Source organism: Erpetoichthys calabaricus, chromosome 10 (genome assembly GCF_900747795.2).
Source record: "Erpetoichthys calabaricus chromosome 10, fErpCal1.3, whole genome shotgun sequence".
NCBI classification, from domain to species: Eukaryota; Metazoa; Chordata; class Cladistia; order Polypteriformes; family Polypteridae; genus Erpetoichthys; species Erpetoichthys calabaricus.
The window spans coordinates 61,791,367-61,819,174 of NC_041403.2; the positions used below are offsets into that span (position 1 = coordinate 61,791,367).

The 27,808-nt window shown below is 37.0% G+C and overlaps 1 protein-coding gene across 3 annotated transcripts in view; it reads right to left on the reverse strand.

Moving 5' to 3' along the window:
• astn1 (astrotactin 1) overlaps positions 1 to 27,808 on the reverse strand; it is a 1,266,263-nt gene that overhangs the window by 563,876 nt on the left and 674,579 nt on the right. For all 3 annotated transcript variants that reach the window (XM_051933197.1, XM_028811318.2, XM_028811317.2), the window contains 2 exons: positions 11,187 to 11,353; positions 8,622 to 8,816 (listed from right to left, as the gene is read on the reverse strand). In XM_051933197.1, the coding sequence (XP_051789157.1) occupies positions 8,622 to 8,816; positions 11,187 to 11,353 (362 nt within the window). The remainder of the gene's footprint in view (positions 1 to 8,621; positions 8,817 to 11,186; positions 11,354 to 27,808) is intronic.

The following is a 27,808-nucleotide window of genomic DNA, read 5'->3' on the forward strand; positions in this document are numbered from 1 at the left end:
CAATCCCATAGAACAGTCTGATGTTAGGTAACATTTTGCCCGTCTACTTTATATTTCTGAAGTTTTTTTTTTTTTTTCCCTATGGCCATTTTGTGTTATAATTGAATAATTTCATAACTGTATCCAATTTGTAAAGAAATATATGTTAAATAAATGGATAATTGATTCATTGTAAGGGAAAAGAAAAAAAGTGCTTGAAACTGTCTGCGTGTTAAACTAGGACATCCTGACTTTACTTGTAACAGCACCCTTTATATTAGGAAATGAGATCATACTGTATATACCAATTAACTTTGTGCTTTGTTCTGTGACAACATTTTACATATAAGAAGTCTTATTCTGTAAACCAAATGTTTACACAAGACTTTCAGTGGTGGATGTTATTTAATGGAAAAGGGATATTTCTGGAATGTACCTTTTATCTGAGTGCTCATTGGTGTGATTGAAATGTTTACTAGCTACTATATGCAAATGAACCAAAGTGATAACAGGAGCTGTTCTCTTAAATCTAGCTAGACTTGCTATGGAGAGCCAGGCTGCTCATATAGTGAGCCTCCACCAGTTGGTTGAAAATAAGAGATGTCCTTGGATTTCATTTATAGCAATGACATGAGACTTTTTTTAATTAACTAAGTATTTTCTACAACATTCATAAAGGCAGAAAATTACAGTTTATGAGAGAACTTTTCCTACTAAAACAGACCATTTAAAGTAATGTATGAATGACTTTTATCAGTAAGACTTAACTGACTAGCTTAGTTAATGTGCACCATTTGTTTAAAATGCAACATCAAGCTTGAAATTAAAACCATGTAAAATAATATCTTCAATGTATAGCCAGCTGAAGATCCTACTTTATCAAACTGAAAGAAATTAGGACCTCTGTTGTATCCCCTTTAAAAAAAAATCAAAGTAATGATGAGTATGCAAGTTAATTTACATATGTTGGTAACACATCAGTGTATCGAGTTAAAACTAAGATCACTTTAATTGCATTAAGCATTTTAGGAAGTTACATAGGGGTTTAAAGAGGGTTTACTATGAGGCCTCATTTTCAAAACCTGTCTTCTTCATTACATTTTTTTACAGCTATGGCCTCTTATATCAGCATTAGCTATGCAATCAAATACCATTCCTCACTTTTGATGAATGTTCTGTCATAGTAGGGTCCTAGGGTGACCCTATTCCCCTTATACTCTTTACTAAGTAGACATGAATAAAATATTCCCAATCCTTTACTCTTATCATACTGTCAGGATTAACCGCTGCTGAAGTTCAATACTTCCCCTTTATTTTAAATCTGCAGTCACAGGCAATTAGACAGAGCACCAGAACAGGCAAGAGAGAAAAGGTTGCACACTTCTTTATGTATTATAGATAATATGTCCAAAATATAAACAGAGTTCAAATATGAGTGTTGGCAAAATAATATTAATACATCCAGGATAATAATCAGTTCATCATGCTTAGACTACCAGTTGTCTCTGTATTGGTCTTTGCCCCTACATGGCTTTTGAATATGGCTGTTGAGAGGGGTTATTTTCTCCTCCGTGGATATAAAATAGTACAGGGACTGAGCTTCTCTATTATCTTTGTCTTTATTTTCCTTGATGTACCTCCCTGACCAATAGGATTAGCCTACTCCCTACTTCATGCCAATTGTTTCCAGGCACAACTCAGTTCTCCAATCACACCAAACATTCTGGCCCAGGCTTTCTTCCTGGAGTGGGCAGCATCATAAACTTTGCCTCTTTATTCCAGGCCATATCAACTTGTGAATGGTGTTTCATCTCAGCCCACCTGTACTCCCCTAGGCCAGCTAACCAATCAGTTTCTGAGACTGTATCATTACTAATTTTAGCCTACTGTATAGTAAGTTCTAAATATTCTTTTTTTCTTTGTACATATTTTTATCATATTTTTACACCATGCTCATGACAACAAACAAAACATTTCTTAAAAAGAAATTATCCACACACATGTTACCTTGGATGTCAGACTAAAACAGATTTACAAGTCAAAATCTACCGAAACCAAGGAGAATGTGCAAATCTCACAGACAGTAACTAGGCTGAGAATCCAACTCTTATTCTTAAATGTAAGTAAGCAACAAGCCATTGGTGTTTTCTTTTTCACTATGGAGCTTACAGGATTTACTACCTGGGCTTTCTATGGTTACTCTGGTTTCTTCCTATATCATAAAAACATGAATGTTAGGTTAGGTGTAGACTTTAAACTGGCCTAATGTGGGTGTATGAGTGTGCAAAGAACTGCCACGCTTTGTTGATATCTTGCACTTCATACTGCAAAGGTAAGTTGTAGCTTCCTTACAGTGTACTCAGTTTTGGACAATCCAGTTAAGAAAATAGGTTCACTTTCATACACTTGATGCTGTTTTGGAAAAAAATAGATAAATAGGAGTGCTGAATTTGTTAGACAGAATGGCCTAATGTTTGAATGTTTTAAGGCCATGCATCTTATTGTGAAAACTTGTTTGGAAATAAATGTGTGCATGGTATATTATTAAAATGCATTGGCTTTCAGGCCTGTCCAGGGGTGACAGGGACTCACAACATGGATATGTAATCCTTGTGCCTCAGGATATGTTTGTGTTTCATACCAGCCTCATAGTCTTTTGAAACTTTGTGAGGCATACCACTCATGAAGTTCACATTGACTTGAGGGATTTCTCAACCCAACCCAGAGCAATACTCGTAGTAAAAGCTTTGGACATACATCTACAATGCAAAAACATGCCTTATGATGGCTGACAGATTTTATTTTTTTTGTACTCTAAAATATATCCTGTTATATAGTGCTGTTTAACATAGGTCATCATGTTGAACAATAATACATCTTATAAACAACTCTTTGTGTGTCTCTATGCATATGTTATGTAAATAACTGAATGCCAAATAACAGTATACAGTATTTTTACAATTCTTTGCTCATTACCTTTTATTTTAAGAAAATGTCAGATATCAATTATGATGTTAATCTCTCATGAAAAGGAGCAAAATTTAACAGTAAAGTGAGATGTCAGAAAATCTAAAATCTTTGGATACTCTGGTGGATGATAAATAAACCATTCACTATCTACAGAAATGTTTAGCTCTTTTGAAGTTTCAGTTTGCCTCAGTAAATCCATAAACTGAAAATCATTGCACCACTTTATATCTGAAATGCAAATTCCCCATTACTTTATAATGATACTAGTTTAAGAGCTTCAATATCCGTAATATTTTACCGAGATGACTAGAAAAGTCGCTAAACAAAGCATTTTTATTCCTCAGATACCCGTCGTACCAACAGATCTTCCATTTAGCTATAAATGACTGCAGTTCCCAAGCAAATTAAGCTTTCCAGTGAGCATAAATAAACCTCCAAGGCAAACTTTAAATTGAGCGGGAATAGACTTGAGGAATCTAAGCTTTTATAACAGCAAAGTATATGTGGGTTGCTCCCGAGTGGGAAATAAAAATAATTTACATACAGTATTTTATGCACCAATGGACAAACAATGAATATCATTTTCAAATTGATGTTGTAGTCTTGCAATTTAATTTGATAAATGAACATGTTTTTAATTATAAAATTTTCTTCATGTTTATATTTATTTATTTCATTCATGTCTTTCCCTATGGCTAAGATAAATATTACTTTTTCAAATGCACCAGGGCAATATCAATATTTCTCGTAATTTCTTCATTTTCACTTTACTCCAGGAGTGAAATTAACTTAAAAGGCAGTATCTTGTCATTCATGTTCTTCCAGCCCCCTACGAATCTGTCTTTAACCTGAACATGAATATCCACTTCAGTGTCATGCTACTGCAATTCATTTTGAGCTTTAACAACAGCACAATGTACACTAAGTAAACACTAAGTAAAAGCAGACATTTTAGCTAGTTTGTCCTATGTGATTTCCTTCTGCATTACATCTGTTAGATGGGGTATGCAAATTAGGTGTATATTTTGGACCCACTTCAGTGTTGCTATGTTTGTCATGGTATGAGATTATTACAGACAACTGTGATGAAAGTGAGAAAGTTTGAAGTGGTCACCATCAAAAATGCAGGAGAAAGTTTAGACTGATTTTTTTTTTGCTGTTTTGTATTTATTTAATTAAAAACTGCACTGTTGAACAATGTCTAAGGGCGATGGACCATGGAAAAGTCTCTCTAAGTTTTCAGCCAGTAAAACTTTATTAATTTGTCAAAAAAGTTATTTGTTGGTCATCTGTGAATGTCATATCCTTGTACCACATTTCACTACATCTTCAGCACATGTGTTTCTACTGAATATGGGGTACACATTCTTACTTCTACAGTCCTCATGTGCGCAGTGCCAACTTCTCATGCATTTTTCATAAAAATTGATTTAATTTCATGGCTGAACAAAGCAAGAACCTAACCTGGCAGCATCAGTCACAAGGCAAGATCTAATAACACATGAGACACCAGTCCATCACTGGGAACACTTACAGACACTTACCTACAATAGTCAGTTTAGAGTTAATAAGGACATGTTTGAAGTATGGGAAGAAACTGTAATACATGGAGAAAAGATATGGACATGGAGGAATTATCACAATTTTACAGATAGTTAAATTTTTTGTTTTGAGATGTAGATACAAGTGCTTTTAGTATTGAGGTACTAATGCTATCACTGTTCACCAAATTGTAGATATACAGTTTTAATAGTTTAACAGCTTCTGAGATATCATTTCCATTTTGCATTTAGACATAAAGGTTATGGTACGCTTAAGGTCATGGTAAATTTGATTTTCACTGTATACAAATTTCAGTTAGTTGTGTGTTTTACAAAATATTAACATAAAGTAATCGATCATGACATATCCAAAGCACAATCAGAAAATCTCAAACAATCAAAGCATTTAATTAGGAAGCTTGCGAACTTCCAATATAAAATTAAGCTATTTTTTAAAAATACCTTTTACTATGTCCTTGCTTTGACTAACTTAGCCTGAATGGCCTTTATGCTAAACAAAGTTACTTGTGTGTCTTCTTCTTTCCACATAGCCACTGCACTTTTTACCTTCCCAGTATCTCCTTTTAAAGGTAAACATGCCTAAATGTAGCATGAGAAAGATTGCAGCCTCGGGTAAACATAGTTTAGTCTGAAATAGAGGACAATGAAGTACTATGAAGGAGAAACAGAAAGAGGTATCTTAATTAAAGGAGACACAAGGGAATCGAGGAGGAACAGCCCCAGACATTCCACTCCTCAAAATGTTCAGCTGGACCAGACTATTCTCCCGGAAATAGGGGCCAGCTCCAAGGGTGCTTCGGAGCCCGAGCACCCCCAAAATTTCAATCTTAAAAACATAAAACTACTACATCACCTCTATGTAGTCATCAAAATATTTTGTGACATGACTTTTAAAAACACTTTGTCACTTTTCAGTTGAAAAAGCCTTCCAAATCAACTCATATGAAGGATAACACCCGTCTGCTAGCATTGCATGTTGTTGACCCATCAAGTCAAGAGGTGTGGAAACCCAGTTCTAAGATGCATTGTGATTTTCTTACTGGAACGATTCTTCATCGATTCACAAACTCCATAATCATACTTTTATATTAACTTATTAATGAACTGGAAAATATGACCAGTACAATGGGAATAAAACTATGAACAAAACAAATAACACAGTGCATTCTCAGGATAATAGAGTTGAGGAACGATAGACAAAAATGTAATATTTATTGACTGTTTTTGAAAGAAATGATAATAAGAATGTGAAAAGTGGTCTGTGGCGTAAGGCAGATTTTAAATGAATAATTGTGACCTGTGAAGTGCATATTCCAGTTGGGCATGGAAATGTGCAAGCACACTCCGCTCTGGGGATAGTTGGGGTTTCTGGCTGATTGTACATGCACATGTGAAGGCGAGCATCAGTCAGGTGTTTCATTCACACCTTGCCAATCAGGCAGATAAAAGGAGCCTGCACGGAGCAAAAGGGAGGAAGAAAAAAAAGGAAAGAGAGAAATTGAAAAAATGAAGGTCGATGAAAAGAGAGAGCGAAAGGCAGGAGTGGGAGAAGAGAGTCAATGCGGAGGAACAGAAGGGAGGTGTTTGGGGACAAGCAGCCTGAGGCTGAAGAGGGGCGCTCCACGGAGTAGAAGTGATTTGATGTGTGGTGTCTCCCGTGGACGCCAAGGGACATGACATGCAGCAGGAGATGTGTGCGGCTCTTCGCAGTGCCCCAGGGTTGCCTAAGGCCTGGTGTTGGGGACCCAAGCTAGGAAACAATGGTTGACTGCACCTGTCAATTGGAAGTCTCCTCGTGCTGCAGGTTCTGTAGAGGGTAACCCGGGAGGATGTCAGCTTACCTCGATATTATTGGGAACATTTATACTGCTATTTTAACCTAAACAAGGACAAGGATTTTTATTGGATTATTTATTTCTTGGATATATTATGGATTTGAAGCACTGTACTGTGCTATTTATTTGAACACTGATTGATTTTTGATTATTTTAATAAAAGCACTGAACATGTTTACACCTACCCCTTGCTGTAAGTGTGTGTCCTCATTTGCCCAATTCATCTCAGTACATAACTATTGATGGTTTAGGCTCAAGAGGCTCACAGTAGCAAGTAGGGAGCATGGAGCTGACCAGGACTATCACAAAGAAATGTATTACAGAAACACACAAAAGTACTGTAGATGTTTGCACAATAAAATGCCTAAATAAATCTGCACAAATGTAAACCATTCACCTAAAATCACATCAATCCCGGTCAGTCAGATTAAGTTCAAGATCCGACTCAGGCTTAGAGCTGCTCCTTGTTTCTGCCACGATCAGAAAACATCTGACCACAATACAAAACAAAAAAGGGTGTAAACTTACTTATGATTGGGTTAATTTAGTCACATGTATCAAGGTGAGAAAAGAATAGCAACACGATTTACTGAGCAGATCAACGCAACAGATGATCAAAGAACCTCATCTTACAACACACAGTTCACAGTGCAGTCTCTCTGTGGCTGTTATGTTGACTGTGGAGACACATTTGAAGTTTTAAATGTAATTATTAATTATACCTGGATACAATGTAAATAAGAAATTTAAGATAGTGGCTGGTGTAAAAATGAAGTCAAACATTGAAAAGCGGGCTCTTATTCATCTTGCAGTGCAAGTTTTCTGATTAAATATGTCTGCTAAAGTTTTCATAATCTGTAAGAATGACACAATAAAATATATGAGTAATAGGGGTACTTTTATGTTACATAGAGTGGTTAAGGAGAGGCTGAAATTTATTGTAATTTATCAGAAAATGCAAACACATAGGCACATATTTATTTTTCTTTACACAATGTTGTAAAATATGCTGAGGCATAATGGAATTTATCAGTTGTTCCTTCCATTAGTTACTGCATTGTAATAAAAAATAATGGAATTAAATTCAGCACATTATTGTTCCAGATGAATTATAATTTTTATTAAAAGCAGCAAGTGGTCACATTTAGCAAAAAACGCATGTACATTACACAAGTCAAAAACTGAGATCGAAATTGATGCACTGAGAATCAATACATAATTGCATTGAATCGTACAATGTCATAATTGTCACACTGCACACTGAGATGCAAGCATAATTAGGCTTAATTGGGTTGTGACATTTACTGTAGTAAAGTAAACAACAAAAGTAATGAATAATAGCAGGGCAAAATGGTTGAAAACGTGAATAAATCTGCCATGAGGCTAAATTTCATTTTAATCAGCTCAAATCAAACAGGCCAATGCTATAGAGAATAGTCTAATACTACAAGCTAATACTACAGAAAATCCAAATTCAGACAACAATAACACAAGCAAAGAATGCTAGTGCTATTTACTGCAACAAGACATGAACATCAGGGAGAAAGAATGCAGTAGGCCTGATGGTCGTCACACTTACATGGGCTATTCTGGACATACGTCTGTGAAATGTGCACCTCTGTTAAATTTTAAAAGTTAGCACCTATGCATCAGGACCATTTTTATACCATCATCCTCCATTATATAAGTCAATGACGCATACATGTAGCAGACAAATTGTATACTTGAGAACAAGCCACTTCTCACCTGCATTTTTTAACCCATCAGGGTGTGTGGCCAACAACAGTTCTCCCTAGCACTACATGTTTTTTTGTGTTTTGAAATATGATGTTCTTACTTTCTGTTCAAGTAAAAGATTCCTCCAAGATGGAAAGAAACACATCCTTCATAACAATGTACATGAACTAGTAATTCTGAGCAGCAATACATTCATTATAAAGGCAGACTCTCTCTTTTGCTTATATTTCCTGATGGCATTACTAATAAAATTATTAAATATTCTAGGTGTTCTTACTTGATTAATTATTAGTTAATCAATATATTTAAACCTTAGATTTCTTAAAAGGTCTCTTAAAACATAATGATAATCTGTAGGCAGCAATATATTTAGGGAAACAAGCTCATAGTTGTTGCCAGCCATTCATACAAGATAACGATGGACATAACATTTTATATCTAATTTAAAAACCTGTCAAAACTAACATTTAGCAAAGTTATGACTATGATTATATTTCATAGCAGATCCATCTTGCATTCATGTGAGAAATAACCCTACCTGAAGGTTGCCTTTAGTATCTGTCCTAAAGTAATTTCTTTCGTATGATTATTGTAACCATAAAACAGGTCCCCAAAAACTGTCTGGTTGGCAGGAATCTCAGACATGTCTCCACAGTCGATTCCATCATCACATGTTTCAGATAAAGGCTGACAGGAACGCCCATCTGGTCCTAACTTATAGTCTTCTATACAACTGCAGAAAATGAGAAAATAATATGATTAAAAACAATGAATTTAAGAAGATAAATTGTAAATAACTTTGCACAACTTTATGAAGATTGAATCATCTGCACTTCATTTAATTAACATTCTTCTGATCAATAAATGACTGGTAGCCACCAAGCAACTTTTTTGCTTTATTATTGGTCACTCAGCAGGAACAGTTAATTGGTAATAATTGAGATATTGAAATTTTCAGGTGCTTACTGTATACTGTATATGGTTATGATATTGGTCTTTTAGGTATGACTGATTACACTGTACAAACATGTAGATAATCATAACAGGTAAATTCTCAAGTTTAGTTTATTTGCAAAATGAAGAGTTCAGATCTGGATGAGACATTATTAAAAAATATCAGCTAACTTGTACTTATTCAGTATTACTGGTTGGTATAAGCTATTTACTGTAAAACTAATTTGAAACTAAATAATTAAGTTTTTTAAAGTAAGTTTTCTAAAATACCTGGAGTTCTTTCATATTTCTTGATCTGAGAGGGCCACAGGAAAATGTTATTATAAAGAAAATAAAGTAAAAATTATCAAGAGAACACTTTTGCTAACATGGTAAATATTCTAAAGGTTGTGAGTTGAAAGCTTAGAGTAGTACTTAGGGAAAGGCCACATGGACTATTCATGGAAAAAAACAATGGGAATGACTAAACAGGAAGTGTAGAGTGTAAATATACTTTATTTGTTCCCAAGGGGAAATTACAGAAGTTCAAGAGAAGATATAAAGTATGGGTATTGTCATAGATTCCCAGGGACATGTCCCCGCCGGGACGCCGGAACAAGCAGGGGACCGGAAATGGGACAATATTCTCCCTGGAGCACAGGTGGGCGGTCTCCCTGGAATGCATGGGAGTCACGGACCTGCAAAGCTCAAACCTATGCGACGACTGAGTCACCGCCAGGGGGCGCCCGGACATGGTTGAAACCCCGAATGGCAGCACTTCCACCACACCAGGAAGTGCTGCCGGAAGAAATTTCAAGGACACCCGGAGGGCTTCCAGTTGCCCTCCTGACACTTCTGCCACACCAGGAAGTGATGTCAGAACGAGCACTTGGAGCCCATCCAGGTCATTATAAAAGGGGCCGCATCCCTCCAGAAAGGGAGCCAGAGTTGGGAGGAAGGAGACAAAGCTTGTGAGGAGGGGAGAGGAGGTCATTGAGAAGTGAGAAGTAAAAGAGACTGAGACTATTGGCATTTCGGTATTGTGGTTAATAAACGTGTGCATTTTGAACATTCTGGTGTCTGTCTGTCTGTGGCCGGGGGCATGCTTTTCACAGTATATACACATATGCATTATAGTATTCTATTCAACCTGTATAGAATTCAAAGGTAATCTTTTGTGGTTAGTGCTATAAGAATTTATTGAATTTAGCTGAACTAATGCAGCAGGACAGAGGCATTAGATATCCTTAAAAAACAGAAGCCTCTTATTGAATATGGGTCATATGCAACAACATATTAATACGCCTGAAGGAGACAATGCAAATAAGACAACACATGGAAAAAGGGTTAGATGAAATTGATGTCAGTTATTATAGGCTATTATGGTTTACAAAACAATGCAAACTATAAAGTAGTTAAACTGTAACATAATATTCTTGGATCTTTATGATCGACTTCAGCGTTACATGGGTCAGGAGAAAATGTCTACTGGACCTACTAAAAAATTCACTTTTCTATAAATGACTTAGTAGGTTAAATTTGCAGATGATAATAGACAAAATTCAGATTTGAGCTGATAACATTTATATATACAGTAGTATGTTTTTAAATGGTAAGTATGGTACATTAAACGTAAAAATATTAAATACATTTTCACAATAGGGGATCTATCCCCATAATGCAGAATAAATGTATTTCAGGCCTGAAGAGTATGAGCTACGAGGAATGCTTAAAGGAAGTAATTCTGTTATGCTAAGCAAAGAGAAATTAAACAAGGAGAATTTTAAATTATGAAGGCAATAATAAGGTAGATTCTAATTTATTTTTTTTATTATGTCTTGATTATTGTGAGCAGAAAATGTGAACAAGAAATATCTAGCTGAATTTGGATAAATGGCTTATACTCATCAAATGTTTTCTCATGTTGTTATATTTTCTTATTTTTAATGCAAATTCATACATTTACCATGTGCCACATTACTCTGTAATTATCTGAAATAAGCAAAACTCTATATGAGTGGATATTCAGACACATATACTGAACAAGAAAGAAAGAAAGAAAGAAAGAAAGAAAGAAAGAAAGAAAGAAAGAAAGAAAGAAAGAAAGAAAGAAAGAAAGGTAAATTCTTATAACATCTGAAAAACTTTGCTAGATATGAAAAATTCTTACCCACAAAACATTAGGATGTTATAAAGGGAAGGATCTTCTGTTAGTGTAACCTGCTGATTGAGGCACAGCTGTTCACAGCCCCCATTGAAACCATCTGAGCAGTCAATTCCAATGTGGTGATCATAACAGCCAGTGCCATCTTTCATTGGGCTCAGGCCTGGAGGGCACTACAATGAAACACATACAGTTTATTAATAGCGACTTAGAGATTTAATGCACATGCAGAAAATAATCTAGCTATTACAAAGGAAGAAGCAAAAGCACTGGGTTGCAAAGTGTGGCTTATGCACTACTATAAGCTTTATTGATATTTTATAATGTAGTTTAATTAAACAGAAAACTGTACTCAATTTAGACAGGGGTTATAACTTTAAAATTTGCAAGAAATGATTACTTTTACAACAATTGGAATATTGCTACCTGCAGCTAGTAAACACATATTTTCCACTTTGTCAGTTTTGTGTAGGATATGTTTACAATAATAATATAATTATAGAGTGATGCATATTTTTAATGTAAGCTATTTGTTATTATAATAAACAAATTAATTAAAATTGTGCTTACTCTTATGTATTTTACACCGATCAACCACAATATCAAAACCACCTGCCTAATATTGTGTAGCTCCCCCTCGTGTCACCAAAACATCTCTGACCCGTTTTAGCAGGGACCCCATAAGATATCTAAATGGTGTCCTGTGTTATCTGGCACCAAGATGTTAGAAGCAAGTAGTGACCTCCATGGATCAGACTTGTTTTTTCCCCACAGATGCTCAATTGGATTGAGAACTGAGCAATTTCATGGCCAAGTCAAAACATTGAACCCTTTGACATGTTCCTTAAACCATTCCTGAACCATTTTTTGCAATGTCAAGGGAGCATTATCCTGCTAAAAGAGACAATAGCCATCAAGGAATATTGCTTCTATGAACGGGTATATGTAGTCTGCAGTAATCTTTAGAGAGGTGGTATGCACCCAAGGCTTCCTAAAAGAACATTGCCCAGAACTGCCTCTGCAGGCTTTCCTTGTTTCCACAGTGCATCCTGCAGTCATCTCTTCCCCAAGTAAATGACGCACATGCACCTGGCCATCCACATGATCTGAAAGAAAATATGATCTATAACCACGGTTTTCAAACTTTTTTGAACAAGTACCACTCCGCGAGGACCAGTAAACTGAAGTACCACTGTCAATGAATCGTTAATTTACGCCATGTTGTTTTGAAGAAAAAGTCACTATAATCACTATAATGACTATAATTATGACGTTAAAGTGATATTAAACTAATTAAAGAATCGTTTTAAAAAAGTGTGAGGAGTATAAACAGGTAAAAAGACTGAAAAGTCATATGCGCGGTTATTTGACGGCAGATTCTCGCTCACGAGAAGAATTTTAATAACTTTGTTCACATGCAAAATACATTATCAATTGTAAGGTTACTCACTCTTACTGCCATGCTTAGTGTGAAATGTGCGCTTTTTTTGCCATCAGGTCCTGGATCCGTGGAGAAAGTGTGCTTACAGAGACCACCAGATTGTATTGCAAATACAAACAATTTCTTGGTTTCGTCTTTATGCTTCTCATGGAAGAAAAGGCCTTTTCGCATAGATACGTCGAGCCGAAGGATAGCAGAGCTGTAATCGCCTTAGCACCGAGTTCATCATGCTCTTTCCTCACTTGACTCCAGAATTCTGTCACTGATTTTTCTTTGAACATTTCTTGGAAATGCTGATTATCTGTCATATCTATCAATATCTCTTGCTGCTGGATGGAATCATCGGCACCCATAATGTTCTCCATATTAAACGGCGATGTAATCCAGCGCTTTCCAACATTGCTTCCTGACATCAAAAATGGAAAATATGATACAAATTCCGAATGGAGCTTCTTCAGATGGTTGGTAATAACTTTCTGTATTTCCCTTGTAGCACGGTGGCGCAGTGGGTAGCGCTGCTGCCTCGCAATTAGGAGACCTGGGGACCTGGGTTCGCTTCCCGGGTCCTCCCTGCGTGGAGTTTGCATGTTCTCCCCGTGTCTGCGTGGGTTTCCTCCGGGCGCTCCGGTTTCCTCCCACAGTCCAAAGACATGCTGGTTAGGTGGATTGGCGATTCTAAATTGGCCCTAGTGTGTGCTTGGTGTGTGTGTCCTGCGGTGGGTTGGCACCCTGCCTGGGATTGGTTCCTGCCTTGTGCCCTGTGTTGGCTGGGATTGGCTCCAGCAGACCCCCGTGACCCTGTGTTCGGATTCAGCGGGTTGGAAAATGGATGGATGGATGGGTTAGCTTTTGCTCCCCATGGGCATTAGTGAGCCTTGGGCACCCATGACACTGTCACTTGTTCACCTGTTGTCCTTCCTTAGACTACTTTTGATAGGTACTAACCACTGCTTACTGGGAATGCCCAACAAGACCTGCTGTTTTGAAGATGCTCTGACCCAGCTGTCCAGACACCACGTTTTGGCAGTTGTCAGTCACTCAGATCCATACGCATGCCCATTTTTCCTACCACATCACCTTCAAGAATTGAATGCCTAATATATCCCACTCCTTGACAGGTGCCATTGTAATGAGATAATTAATATTATTTACTTCAGATGTCAGTGGTTTTAAAGTTGTGGCTCATCAGTGCATATACTGTATGTATTGATAAACAGACATATATACAAATATGCTGCCTTTAGATCGTCTGCACTTTCTCTCTAGGGTAATAAGGTGTCAGTGAAGAACTCATATCTTCCAGTCTCAAGGATTTTCACTAGCCCACGGACCAACTTTATGTCTCTGTATTTTTTATTGGGGGGGGGGTTATACTTGTAATTTTTTTTTTTCTTTTTGCAGGATGTTGCCTTTAATATTTTAAGAAAAAACTCACAAGCTTCCTTTGATTATTTTCTTATTTGGCTGATACCTTTATACAAGGCATCTTAAAACATTTAGTTACATTTCTTTTGTTTTTCCAATTGCACCACAGGCAGGTGAAGCATCAGTACCAGGATTTGAACCCATAATCTCAAGGGTTTGAAGTCCTAAGCCCTAAATGCAAACCACACAGTGTATCTTCCAATGTTACTATCATATATAGCAATAACACCCACCACCTTCCAGTGGTAGCCCAGGTAATCCATCACTAACTTTCACCTTACAATGAATGCACCCTAGTGTCACTCAGGCTGCTCCAAGCCATCTACCTCATGATTTATGATTACTTATCTGATTCACAGCCAGAAATTCATACTTTGATTTCTGTCTATTACTCTAGAGCAGAGCAATTGTAGCAAGAGGTTGTAACAAAAAACAGTTAACACAAGGAAGCAATATCTAACATTTAGACTTGTTAATACACCTCTTGACTCATGTCACTTACCAACGTAATTTATTTTTTGACACCTTCAGTATCACAGAGGAAACATAAGAACTTAATGAATGTTTATGAAGGGAACTCACTTCTTAAGTACACTTAAATTGAGGTCTTCTTGAGCTACTTAATTAAAATAGCTATCTGAAAATTGTGAAATCACATATCAATTCATTCCTTCGTCTTTATATCAAGGGACAAGCCTTCCTCCTGTCTACACATCTGCAAGCACCATAGTTCAATTGTTATATTTCTCCTACTGCCCTTGTTCATTCCACAGAGAGAAAACATAAGGACACATTAGTTGCATATCTTGCAATACACTGGCCTCTGCAGAATGTGTTTAAGAGCACATTGTGTATTCTGGTAGCCGAGCTACTGCATTCATACCTTCTTGTTCTTCACACTGGCTTCTGTTGATTCCTCTGCCCCACTCTTGACATTGGTTTAATGCTCTAACACAGTGCTTCTCACCCACTTTGGAGTTGCAGGCTGCTGCCGGTGGGTCATGAATTTATTGTGTGTGGTCAGTAGTGGGCTGTATAAGCGATCAGCATCAGCAAATGATGTTTATAACTGTATTAATTGATGATCATAATCCCATTTTTTATTTATTTTTTTTACAGGCCCACTCATTTCACAAAGGGGTAAAAACTGGGTTATGCCACCAGAAAGATTCAGAAACACTGCTCTAACAACTAATTTTTACTTTGTACTGTATATTTTTTATTAGTTCAACAATCGGATAATGCTGATTGGGTAATTGGATGGGTGGAAAGATTTTTAATAAATCTATAAATAATGATGTTTCTAAAAGTATTATACCAAATATATTTGATTTTGGAATTGGAGTTACTTTAATCAAGAGGAAGAATGGAGAAAAGGGAAACTAATTAATTTAGAAATATCATGTTAGTGATTCAGTAATTTATCATAGGCAGTGAGATAAATGTGTAATATAGCAGTTTACAAATTGACTGCAAACCCTTCATTATAGTACTCTGCAAAGTTGTCTAAGATACTGGACAGATATAAAGTAAGAACTGACTGATGTCACACACGAGCGCATGGGAGGCAGTCAATGGCCTTGGTTGAACGTGATATTTCGAAAACAGGGGTTAATGGGATGCACTAATGCCTTTGTCTCTCTTCTCTCCAGACCCTCCGAACAGAAGCCTGCCTAAACTCCACCTTTAATTCCAGAACTTTCCCTATCAGTGACCTCACTTCTGGTTACGGTCTCTTGGACACACCCCTTCCTCCTCAGTAGATGTGAAAACAACCACTCTTCCCTCACTCCTCAGTCTCATTTTGGACACAGTCCAAACTGACTACTCAACCCTTATTGAAACACATTGCACAGGAATTCAAATATATGGGGGGGAGGGGGGGACACCCCAAACCTTTTTCTTGTCTCTCCTGTTTTTTTCTTTCACTGAGATGATTTGAATTGACTGCAGTTGCCAGAGAAAGTTCTCTCTCTCTGACAATAAGCCATATCTTCGTAGAACTTGTTGCTCAGCAGCATTTTCATGCCCAGCATACAGTATTTGTTCTTTAGTAATTGTTTTCTTCAGTTTGCAGCACGGTTTTCACTATTTGTCAAAAGGCAGCACTGGCTGTTAGAAAAATGTAATTCTGTGACAAATGAAAGAAGCTATTTAAACTTCTGACTTCTGTTTAAAAAGATTACTTTCAATAGTTTTTCAATAGCCACAAATGTCATCACATGTGACTCTAAAACACAATCATTGCTTATCTCCTTAACTCAATAAGAACTGCTAATGACGCTTAAGTGGTTTATATTGTAAATATTGAAATGCCAAGCAGTTGTATCATGAATATAAACAAATGGCACTTTAAAAGATGTTTTAATGTTTGTCTTGCTTTGATTTGCAAAACTGTGTCTGCAATTATCCTTTGTGAATTCTCACAGCATGTTTGCATTATCAAAGTACTCGGTAAGAGGGAATTCAATACTAGTTATATCCTGGTTGTCATTAAATGTCAACAGCGTTTTTTTATTTGTTTACATGAATGAGGCATACAATAGCTGCAGTGCAGGTAACTGATGAAATAAATTAAATATCTGCAGTATATTAGTTGTCTTAATGCAAAGCTGAGCCACCATAAGCCACTAGGACAGCCTTAGTATGCCTAATGTGGATCTTTTAAGTGCCTGAAATTGTACTGGAGGGATAAAGGACTATTCATCGCATATTCTATGCTGTCTCAGAGGTCATTTTAAAATCTCCAGTAGGTGCTTAAATGGTGGTGGATTGGTGACTTGGACCTGATATTCTGTATATGCATTTTATTATCATTTTTTGTGGCTCTGCAATCCGTACTAACCCCTACTTTCTCTGCTCTTCTTTTTCTGGTTTTTCTGTGGTGGTGGTCTGTGACACCACCACCTGATCAAAGCACTTTGCACTCCCTACAATGATGGATTGAAGGCCAGAGGTCCACATGACCATTATCGTCTAATTCTTCCATGAGAAGCCTGAAAACCATGAGGACTGACTGAGATCATTTATGTTAGGTAGAACGCCTAGTGGGGGCTGGGCAGTCTCTTGGACTCTGAACCCCTGCAGATTTTTTTTTTATTCTCCAGCCCCCTGGAGTTTTTTTTTTTTTTCTGTCCTCCTGGTCATCGGACCCTACTTTATTCTTTATTAATTAGTCAGCCAGTCAGTCAGTCATCATCCAACCCACTATATCCTAACACAGGGTCACAGGGGTCCGCTGGATCCAATTCCAGCCAACACAGGGGACAAGGTAGGAACAAATCTCTGGGCAAAGCGCCAGCCCACCGTAGTCTTTATTAATTAGTATTGCCTAATTTAATTTTTATGTTTTTTCTTTTTGCTTTCTTCATCTTGTAAAGCACTTTGAGCTACATCATTTGTATGAAAACGTGCTATATAAATAAATGTTGTTGTTGTAGTTTACTTTGTTGCCACATTGTTCAAAGCATTTATAGCTTTTGAATGTAAATAATGTCACCCTAGAAGATTCCACTACCAATAAAAATGCTACACTATGACTCAGAATTGCTATGTATTTATTAGAATTTACTCATATTGTCCTTGGTGCAAATCAATGTATCTTAATTCCAGAAGATCACACCCTGTATTTTAATGCCTCACTATATCTTAACAAGAACAAAATGAAGGCTCATCTTAGCAGATTACTTTTTTCCACTGTTTAGTACCTAATTACTTGCATCCTTTGTTCCAGTTTATCTGCAAAATTGCAATAGTAGCTGAATTAAGGAATTTAAACACTGCAACTAGAACATAGTATACATCTCTGTGAAGCTCTATTTGGATTTTTCTTGATGAAATTACTCATGAAACATCTGTAAAGTCTTCATCATCTGAAGCTCCTGTCAAACATTTCTTATCAATGAACTTTAAAGTTCCTAACATGACACATGGTACTCAATATAATCAGCAAAACTGCCTATTCAACATTTTAATGCATGGCCTTAAACATCTGGATTTTTAATTGTTCTGTTATCTTAATTACCCTCCGGATTTAGATGCACCTACTTTCAATGTAATTTGCATCTGTTTTCTATTGTAATTTCTCTTTACACTTATATATTGACAGAATGGATGATTGGATGGATGGCACTGTGGCATAGTGTTTAGTACTGCTGTTCCATGGATCTTGCATCCTGGGTTTGAATCCCACATCTGATCATTTCCTGTGAGGAGTTTGAACAATCTTCCCATGTTTGTTGTCACTCAGATGCTCCAGTTTTCCTCCTACATTCCCAAAGATACAGTATATCTAATAGATTAATTAGCAAAACCATTTTGGCCCTGTGTGAGTGTTAGTGTGTGCATGACTTTCCCATATGACAAACTGGTGCCCTACCCAGATAGTCTCTGGCCCCTTGTGCCCCTCACATAGAATAAGGAAGTGCAAGGATAATATGCCATATGGATAGTTGGCCCAGATGTCAGGGAACAACCTTTAGGAAAGGTATGGTGGAAACACAAGAGGTGGAATGCAAACCAAAAGGAGAAGGGAGTTCCTAGTAAAGAGACACAAACAAGTGAAGAAAGGTCCTTTGTATCAGGCCTGACATTTCAGCTACTGTTGGTAATCATCATTTCTATGCCCAGAACTCTAATCCTTAGATTTTTGAATGTAATGCTAAATAGGAGTAGTGAGTTGGAACCCTCAGGAAGGTACAACCATATCTCTCAAACTGAAATATGCCAACAGGGTTTCATAGGGAAAAGTGTCTTTGGCACTACTGCTTATTAGTAAGAACAAGCAACCAAGTATCACTCATGGGTGCCTGGTATCACATCCTCACTTACCCATTTAAAGATCAATCCTACAAAGAGAATTTGTATTTAGGTGACTTGCAGAGATATTGGTTAATGCTAGAAAACTTGAGGTTCAGGAGCAAGTGTTGGTCAATAACTCTAAAACTGACTTCTCTGAAGCTATGAATAAATCAAAATGCTTCTTTTCATTTATCTGTTCTCATCCTCTTAGATCTGAGTGCCGCATTTGACACCATTGATCATAATATTCTTAGCAATCGCCTTAGTCAATGGGTGGGCCTCTCTCTCTCAATCCACTAAATTGGTTTGAATCCTACCTGGCAGGGAGAAAATTCTTTGTTAGTTGTGGTAATTACAACTCAAGGACACATGATATCCTATATGGTGTTCCACAAGGCTCTATCCTGGGTCCGCTGCTCTTCTCAATCTACATGATTCCGTTAGGTCAGATTATCTCAGGGCACAACATGAGCTACCACAGCTATGCTGATGACACACAGCTGTATTTATAAATAGCACCTGATGACCCCGATTCTATTGATTCACTAACACAATGTCTGACTTGTATTTCAGAATGGATGAATAGTAACCTTCTCAAGTTAAATAAAGAGAAAACTGAAATCTTAGTGATTGGCAATAATGGATACAATGAGGCTATTAAAAATAAACTGGATACATTAGGATTAAAAGTCAAGACGGAGGTAAAAAAGTTTAGGGGTAACTGTTGACTGTAATGTGAATTTTAAATCGCATATTAATCAGATCACCAGGACAGCATTTTTTCACTTAAGAAACAGCAAAAGTTAGACCTCTTATATCATTGAAAGATGCTGAGAAATTAGTTCACGCGTTTGTTTTCAGTCGACTAGATTACTGTAACATAGTCCTTTTAGGAATACCCAAAAAACTAGTGCAGAATGCAGCTGCTAGAATCCTAACAAGGAAAAGAAAATCCGAGCACATCTCTCCAATTTTGATGTCACTACACTGGTTACCTGTGTCATTCAGGATTGACTTTAAAATTCTGCTTATGATTTATAAAGCCTTAAATAATCTCACCCCATCTTATATATCGGAATGTTTGACATTTTATATTCCAAATCGTAATCTCAGATCCTCAAATGAGTGTCTCCTTAGAATTCAGAGAGCAAAACTTAAAAGAAGTGGTGAGGCGGCCTTCTGCTGTTATGCACCTACAATCTGGAATAGCCTACCAATAGGAATTCGCCAGGCTAATACAGTGGAGCACTTCAAAAAACTGCTGAAAACACATTATTTTAACATGGCCTTCTCATAATTTGACTGTAATTTAATCCTGATACTCTGTATATCCAATTCATTATAATAACTATCCATGGTAGCTCTAAAATCTGTACTAACCCCTATTCTCTCTTCTGTTTCTTTTTCCGGTGTCCTTTTGGTGGTGGCTGTCACCACCACCATCTACTCAAAGAACCATGATGTTCCAACAGTGAAGAATTAAAAGCCAGAAGTCTGCATGTCCATCATCATCAAGTCCTTCCGTGAGAACCCTAGATACAAGAGGACTATTTCATTTATGTTAGGTAGAATGCCCAGAGGGGACTGGGCGGTCTCGTTGCCTGGGACCCCTGCAGATTTTATTTTTTTCTCCAGCCGTCTGGAGTTTTTTTTTTTTGTTTTTTCTGTCCACCCTGGCCATCGGAACTTACTCTTTTTTTTATGTTAACTAATATTGTCTTATTTTAATTTCTTATGTTGTTATATATATATTTTTTTTACTGTTCTTCATTATGTAAAGCACTTTGAGCTACTTTTTTGTATGAAAATGTGCTGTACAAATTAATGTTATTATTATTATATTTTCAGATTTCCATTTTAAACAAAATTCAGACAAGCTTACATATAAAAAAACCAACATTATGTCAAAAAACCATTACATGTCTGCTTGCACCTAACAACAGCAGCCAAATCCCTGGTAAACACTGTGTTAAAGAAGTTGACGTCATTTGTAACTCCCACAATGAAAGATATCTTGAAAAATACTGAACAAAATTTTTACAAATAACACAGAGAATTGATGGCAATTATTCACATTAGCTGACAGGATTAGCCCTATGATCTGATCCAGACCACTTTAAAGATTTATCTCTGAATAACTTTAACATTCCTAAATAAATTGTAAAACAGATAATTGCAGCCCAAATGACCACAGCGCCTTAGAGATCTAATTTACATGAAGCGCTATCCATGCAGATTTTAGACACAACTGAGGGTAGGAGACAAGAGACAATGAAAATGCAAAAAAAAAAAGGGGATGGGGAAAAATCAAAACAGGTAAATGTACTCCTGCTATCCTAACAAAAAATGAAGTTGCCATTTAGCTTGCCTTTTTTTCCTATGGGTGAAGGTATTTTTTGAAATCTCTGCTTGGGGGCCACCATGTTGTTTGTATCAATTATTCCATTGCTAGTCAAGTAATTTACAACCTGTGATGATGTCACACTGCTCCGATAAAAGGTAGCAGTGTTCTTGGTGACTTCTTTGAACTTTAAATCTTAAAAAAAAAATGGTTCTGACAAATGAGAATCTACAATGTGTTTGAAGAATGTAGGGCTTTAGGAGTTGGATTGCATTTTTGTGTCTGTAATTTCTATTATATCATGTTTGTTTTGGTGTTAAGGTTATTATAGATAGATATAACTTTATTAAGGTTATTATAGATAAATTTTATTATGTCTTTAATTACAGACCCTTGCTTGTCTTACTACTTTATTGGAAATCTCTTTGCATTTTTTCACATCTCTGCCACGCACAAAAATGACTTATAATCGTCCCAACTTGCACCATCTTGTGCAGGGCTTAGTGTGCGTGTCCGTGTGTGTTTACAAGTCAAGAATTCATTCAATTCATTGCAGTAATCCAATGCAGATGTTTCAAGTGGCAGGAAATATCTTTTTTACCATATTAGAATTTGTGAATTGTATCTATCTATCTATCTATCTATCTATCTATCTATCTATCTATCTATCTATCTATCTATCTATCTATCTATTTATCTATCTATCTATCTATCTATCTATCACTTTCTATAAACAATCTACGTACAAATTCTACCTTTACTTGGATAGATTTTCTCCGGATATTTCAGTTTTCTGTGTTTCCTTAAAGACATATAGGCCAGAGTATTTTAATTATTGACTTTAAATCAGTCTAGGATGAGTAAATCCGGGTGTGTATGTGAATGCGCATTGCTATAAACTGGCACTCCATCTCAGGTTGTCACCTGGTAGTTCATAAAGCAGGTGCTGAAAACAGATGGCTAACAAAGTAAGACTTTACAGTCACCAAGAAATCTGTTTAGTGTTAACCTAGCCTGTAAATTAATTTACAAAGAAATGTGATCTTAAAATAGTACACATGTACACAATATTGACATTTCCCAACATTATATATATTTATTTTATTTTATATATTTTTTATTTTATATATATTTATATATATTTTAACAACTCCGCCTTTGTGCCGAAGAATGTTTAGAGAAAATGTGGTGTAAGAAGTGCACAGGAGAATAGCAAAAGCCAAAGGTATCCACATTGCCTATGTGAAATGGAAGTCATGTTTTCCCCTCCTATAGTTTCTCATAACCTAGCGTGGGCCCTTTCACAAAAAAGCAAACCTTATTTCATTGTGTTAGTTACAGACATAGGTCACTGAGTTTGTATAAGCACTTTTTCAATGTTTATTTGACTTTGTCTTTGATTCAATATTGATGAATGGTACAAATGTCTTATTTTGATTGGTCTGACCTACTTCTATTACTAGGATTATACCTGCTCCCTTTTTGTATGTGCAGCTCTAGGTTATTTCACTCAGGCTTCCAGAATTACACAGAATACCTGCCTTTTCCAAGGTGGTCTTTACAGGTATCATCTACTAGGAAAGCTCAATTTCACTGAATAGAAAAATAAGTGGTCACATGCAAAAAGTGTTATTAAGGGAATTGGTAAGGCACATGTCAGCTGTTACTTTAGAATTTAGTTTTTTCAATAAGAAATTAGTAATTTCTTACTCTTAGAAAAACAGTTACTTGAATATGGAATAAGCTGCCAAGAAATGTAGTAAGCAGTAGCATTCTGGAGAACTTCCAATCACAACTTGGCAATTTTTAATGAGTTAGGTGAATAAAGATTGATAGGCTAAGTTTTGAGATTAATGGTCATTTCAGAAATCCTTCATGCTCTTACCATTTATAGCTTCCCTGACTAAAACAAAATACATTACAAACAAACATAAACAATAAATAAAGTTAACATTCTCAAACCTACTTAATTAATTTCAGGTTTAGGAGGGATAAATAACGTACTTAGTAATAAGATACTATGGTGTAAAATGTATTGACATTGAAAAACAGATTGAAAATATGCTTGAAACTGTTTTGCTGTTACAGGTCTTTTTTTGTTTAATATTCTTGCAGCCAGCACCAAAAATGGTAACAGATTTAGGTTACAGGTCTCCTGTGCCATCTGTTTGCTCCAGTTGGGTTTAAAAAGGCTATACCTAATGACTAAAACCCTGTCGTGTCCCTTGATACATTTGTATTGATTTTGTCACTTAGCTTCCAGCTCAGTGACAACTGATTTATGGCCTCTAATGTAAAGACCATGGTACATTAAATCTCCTAACCTATCTTCTGTGCAGACTCTTTAAATCACTACTACTTTTGTGTGATCAATATTTAATGGAATCAAAATTAGAATGAAGGAGACTGTGAGGTGGCACGGCATTGCCATGTTCTGGTTTAAACAATTATTACTGTAATAACACTGTAGGAAGCCGTTGATTATGAACACACTACTCCCTGAGTAGTTAAATTCATAAAAACCATGGCATTTTAATTTTACTTTGTATATTTTACTTAATATTTTCAGAGATATAATTTAAAATAAATGAAATTTCTTCCTGATTAAAAATGTTAGAACAAGAAAATATTCACATTAAAATGAAACATCCAGATGTTTTAAAATAAACCACCTGATGGTATGAATGCAAGCACCATTTATAGAATATAAATTACAGTGAAAGAAAGAAAGAAAGAAAGAAAGAAAGAAAGAAAGAAAGAAAGAAAGAAAGAAAGAAAGAAAGAAAGAAAGAAAGAAAGAAAGAAAGAAAGACTACCTTTTTCAACAAGCACATTATTTTATAGGTAATATACAACATAGTCATTCATTGTAGCTTTTGCTAATGTTGGACATAAATACAAGTCAACAAGAATGGGAATTGGGGGAGGCTGAGAGTTGAGAATACTGCAGACACTTAATAAAACAGTCCTGTTCTTGGTATATGGATGTGCCCTTGATTGTTAGGTAGGATGTGTGGCGGTGTCACAGAACCCAAAGCCCTGGCCTTACACTTGTGCTCATTATGTGACTTCTAATTGTGGGGTATGTTAGATTTCCTGACCTCAATTGCTCGTCTCATTGCTGGACAATGGCATTTTAAGTGACTGAAATTCACTTGGTATATTAAATTTACCAATTGCGGACCGACCTTCCAGCACAGTCAAGTTCGACGATTTTTCTGACAGCTAATAACACGCTGCCTGATTGAGCTGGCACTATATGAAGGGTTAACAGGTATGGCAAGTTCAGCTGCAGTCTCAGACCTTTTTTCTTTTTCAATTCTGTCATGGTATGTAAAACACGAGACATCAGACAGATGAACTTCACTATTGTTTGTGAGGTCTAAAACAACCATGTTCCTACAATGCTTTGTACTTCTGGATGAACATTCATTGGTTGTCACCTCTCATTATCAAAAAGCATGTCCCTATGACTAAAGGCAAAATCAAACCACATTATTTTATCGGAGTGAGTTGCAGACTAGTTGGAGTGAGCTGCTTTCTGGGTACACCACATTGCACAATGGGTAGTGAACTGCCGACTTCCTTTGAATCACTTAGATTATGTAAATAAAGGCCACAAGTGAAAATCACTGGAAAAGGCAAGTAATTTTACACTTTCTGCTTGAATGTCAACAAACTTCCCAACTTGCACACAGACAATTGTGTGACTGAGGGGTACCTTCCTTCTGTTTGACAGAAAGCCCTGGCTACAGCAAAGTTCTCTTTATTATTTAAATAAGGAATTAAGGCAATTCCCTTGATTTCATTTCTGTCTTTACCACTAAGTAAATCTCATTTTGTTTATGTCTACCTGAGAAAGTCGGTCTGCATGAGTTCTGTATATATTTTATTTACAGACTTTATTCATAATTAATGTTAAGAATTTAGTAGTGTCATACAAAAAGCACTCTCTGTCTTTTTTGTTTGTGGGATGGATTTTCTGTGATTGCTGTTCTTTTTAAAATTGTATTAGCTTAAGTACCCAGCATTGTCCAGGTATATTTTTAGAATAGGTTAAGATAAAACAAAGCAAAGGTTTATGTGTTTTTAAATGGTGACCTTACTGTTATTGCTAGCTCTCCCATCCATCATCCACATTGCCTCTCTATCAATGCATCAATGTATCGATCCATCTCTCTTGTGAGTCAGGAATTTGTTCTTTTTGTGTCCGATTGGATTCTGGAATAGCAGTAATAATGGTGCTGGGATGTAACAATGAACACTGTCATGGATGACTCAAGTCAGATACTAAAATCTGAAAATTTATATTATAAATGCTATTATAAAAGTCATTATGAATAAGAGTCTGTCATATTTTAATAATCATATTATAAATTGATTGTGTAATTCAGAGTTCCTTCTGAAACCTGTTATTCACATTTTCAATATATTTGAAAACTTTACTTTGTATTTTGTTCCAGTTGAGTAAAGATTAAAATTAAATTGAAAACAAAAACATTTATAAAACTATACTGTGGAACAGAAACTCAAAATAAAAATAAATGCACCTTAGTGTTTTAAATGAACACTGGGTATATTTTGTATAATATGCCATTTTAAATAAAAGGAAAATGTAAACAATTTCTTTTGACGTACAGCTCTATTGATAGTCGAGATGGAACAAGAACATATTTTTCTTTTCATTCATAGCTTTGAAAATTCATTATGTATTGAGATTGGAAATCTCGCTGTAGCACTGGCATACATTTTTAATGCAAAATTTAAATTATTTTTGCATGAAAATAAATGAAGAGGTCAATTAACGTGTGTAAGGGATGGCCGGCAGTTTATCCTGGCTGGGACGCCCCAGTAACGGAAGGATGGGGGAGGGCAGCTTATCAGGGACACTGCCTCACCCAGGATAATAGATGGCAGCTTCCCTGGATTGCAGCGGTGTCCCGGATGCCCACAGGGCACTATGGGACTTGGAGTTCAGCAACACAGCCCTGCTGGGTACCGTGGGTGCCACCAGGAGACGCTGCAGGGAGACTGGGGAGTCCCTACTGTTTACAGAGCCCGGAAGTACTCCAAAGTCACAGGGATGGAAGCACAGATGTACTTCCAGGCTGAAGAAAAATACAGTTCTCCATCTGACCCGGAAGTACTCCGAAGTCATGTGGACGGTAGGACAGAAGCACTTCTGGGTCGAGGACTATATAAAGGACTGGTGGAGACCCAGCAAGCAAGCCGGAGTTGGAAGGTAGAGGACAGAGCTTGCTGGGAGGTGTGGAGGAGTATTGTGATTTATTATTATTGTAGTTATTTGCCTGTTTATCAGTGGCGGTGGTGCTGGAAGAGCAATGTACAAGAAGAAAAATCATTAAACAACTTCTTGGTGCTTTTAACTGGTGTTGTCAGTGTCTCTGTGTTGGATTAAGTGCTGGTATAGCACCATCTAGTGCTACACGTGAAAACATAAAAGCCACAATTCTAGATTTACTGCTCAGGACCTAATCCCTTCTCTTCAGGGTGTTGTGGTATAACACCAGGTCATGTCACTTGCAGAAATTCTCTGATGATTCTGCAGTCATGGGGTGTATTAATAAGGGGGATGAGACAGAGTGTAGGAGATGCAGAAAGAATTGTCTGCAACTTCACATCAGCAAAACCAAAGAACTGGGTACTGACTTTGGCTGCACCAAAGAGCTTCTATGTCCAGTCCCTATTCAGGGAGTAGATGTAGAGGTGGTCCACACCTACAAGTACTTGAGGGCTCACATTAATAAAAGGTTGGATTGGCCTCGTATCACAGAGCAACTCTATAAGAAAGGGCAGAGAAGGCTCTTCTTTCTTAGGAGACTGCATTCCTTTAAAACAAGGTTAAAATACTGGCTGGAAGCAGTCCCTTCTTTAAAAACACGGTGCCTTCTGTAGCTGGCTGCTTCTTCCATCCGGGCCCTGCAACAGGGGAGTCGTCCTACCTGCAGCTAACATTCTCCTTCTGGTCTGGTAGCCTTTCGATCCCTGGCTCTGTACGGCTTTCACCAGACCGAGGCTTGGGTTCCCCGGCGACCAGGGCACTCACACTGGTGCTTCAACCTCCCAAGCCTCCGACTCCCGCTGCCTTCCACGGCCTTATGCGGCAAGCCATCCTAAATCCTGCTGAGTTTTGCAGAGGAGCAGGAGTGACCCAATCCATCTGCCCCTGGGTGCCGGCCAAACACCCCACTAGGGCTCGCTTCCTAGCTGCTTCTACTTATTACAGCGAGCCTGCTGTCGCTCACTCACTCCTGCACCAGCCTCTTGCTGCCTACCTTTTTCTCTCTTAACCTCCGTCTTTCGTTCTTTTCTCCTTCTGCACTTGCGCTTCTCCTATTTATAATGGGGGAGCGTGGCACAGGTGTGGCAATTAGCAGCTCCTGGCATCAATTATAGACACGGGCAATCACGCACCTGTGTACTTCAGTGCAGAAATGCCCAAGCCCGTATTGCTACCCTGGAAACCACTCCGGCCACACTACCACGCCTCCTCTTTAAGTCGCAAGTGCCGCGATTATTTATTTAAAAAAATGTCCTTTTCCTTCTGAGCAGTGCTACAGTATATCACAATGGTGTGCTGGGCTGGTAACATCACTAATT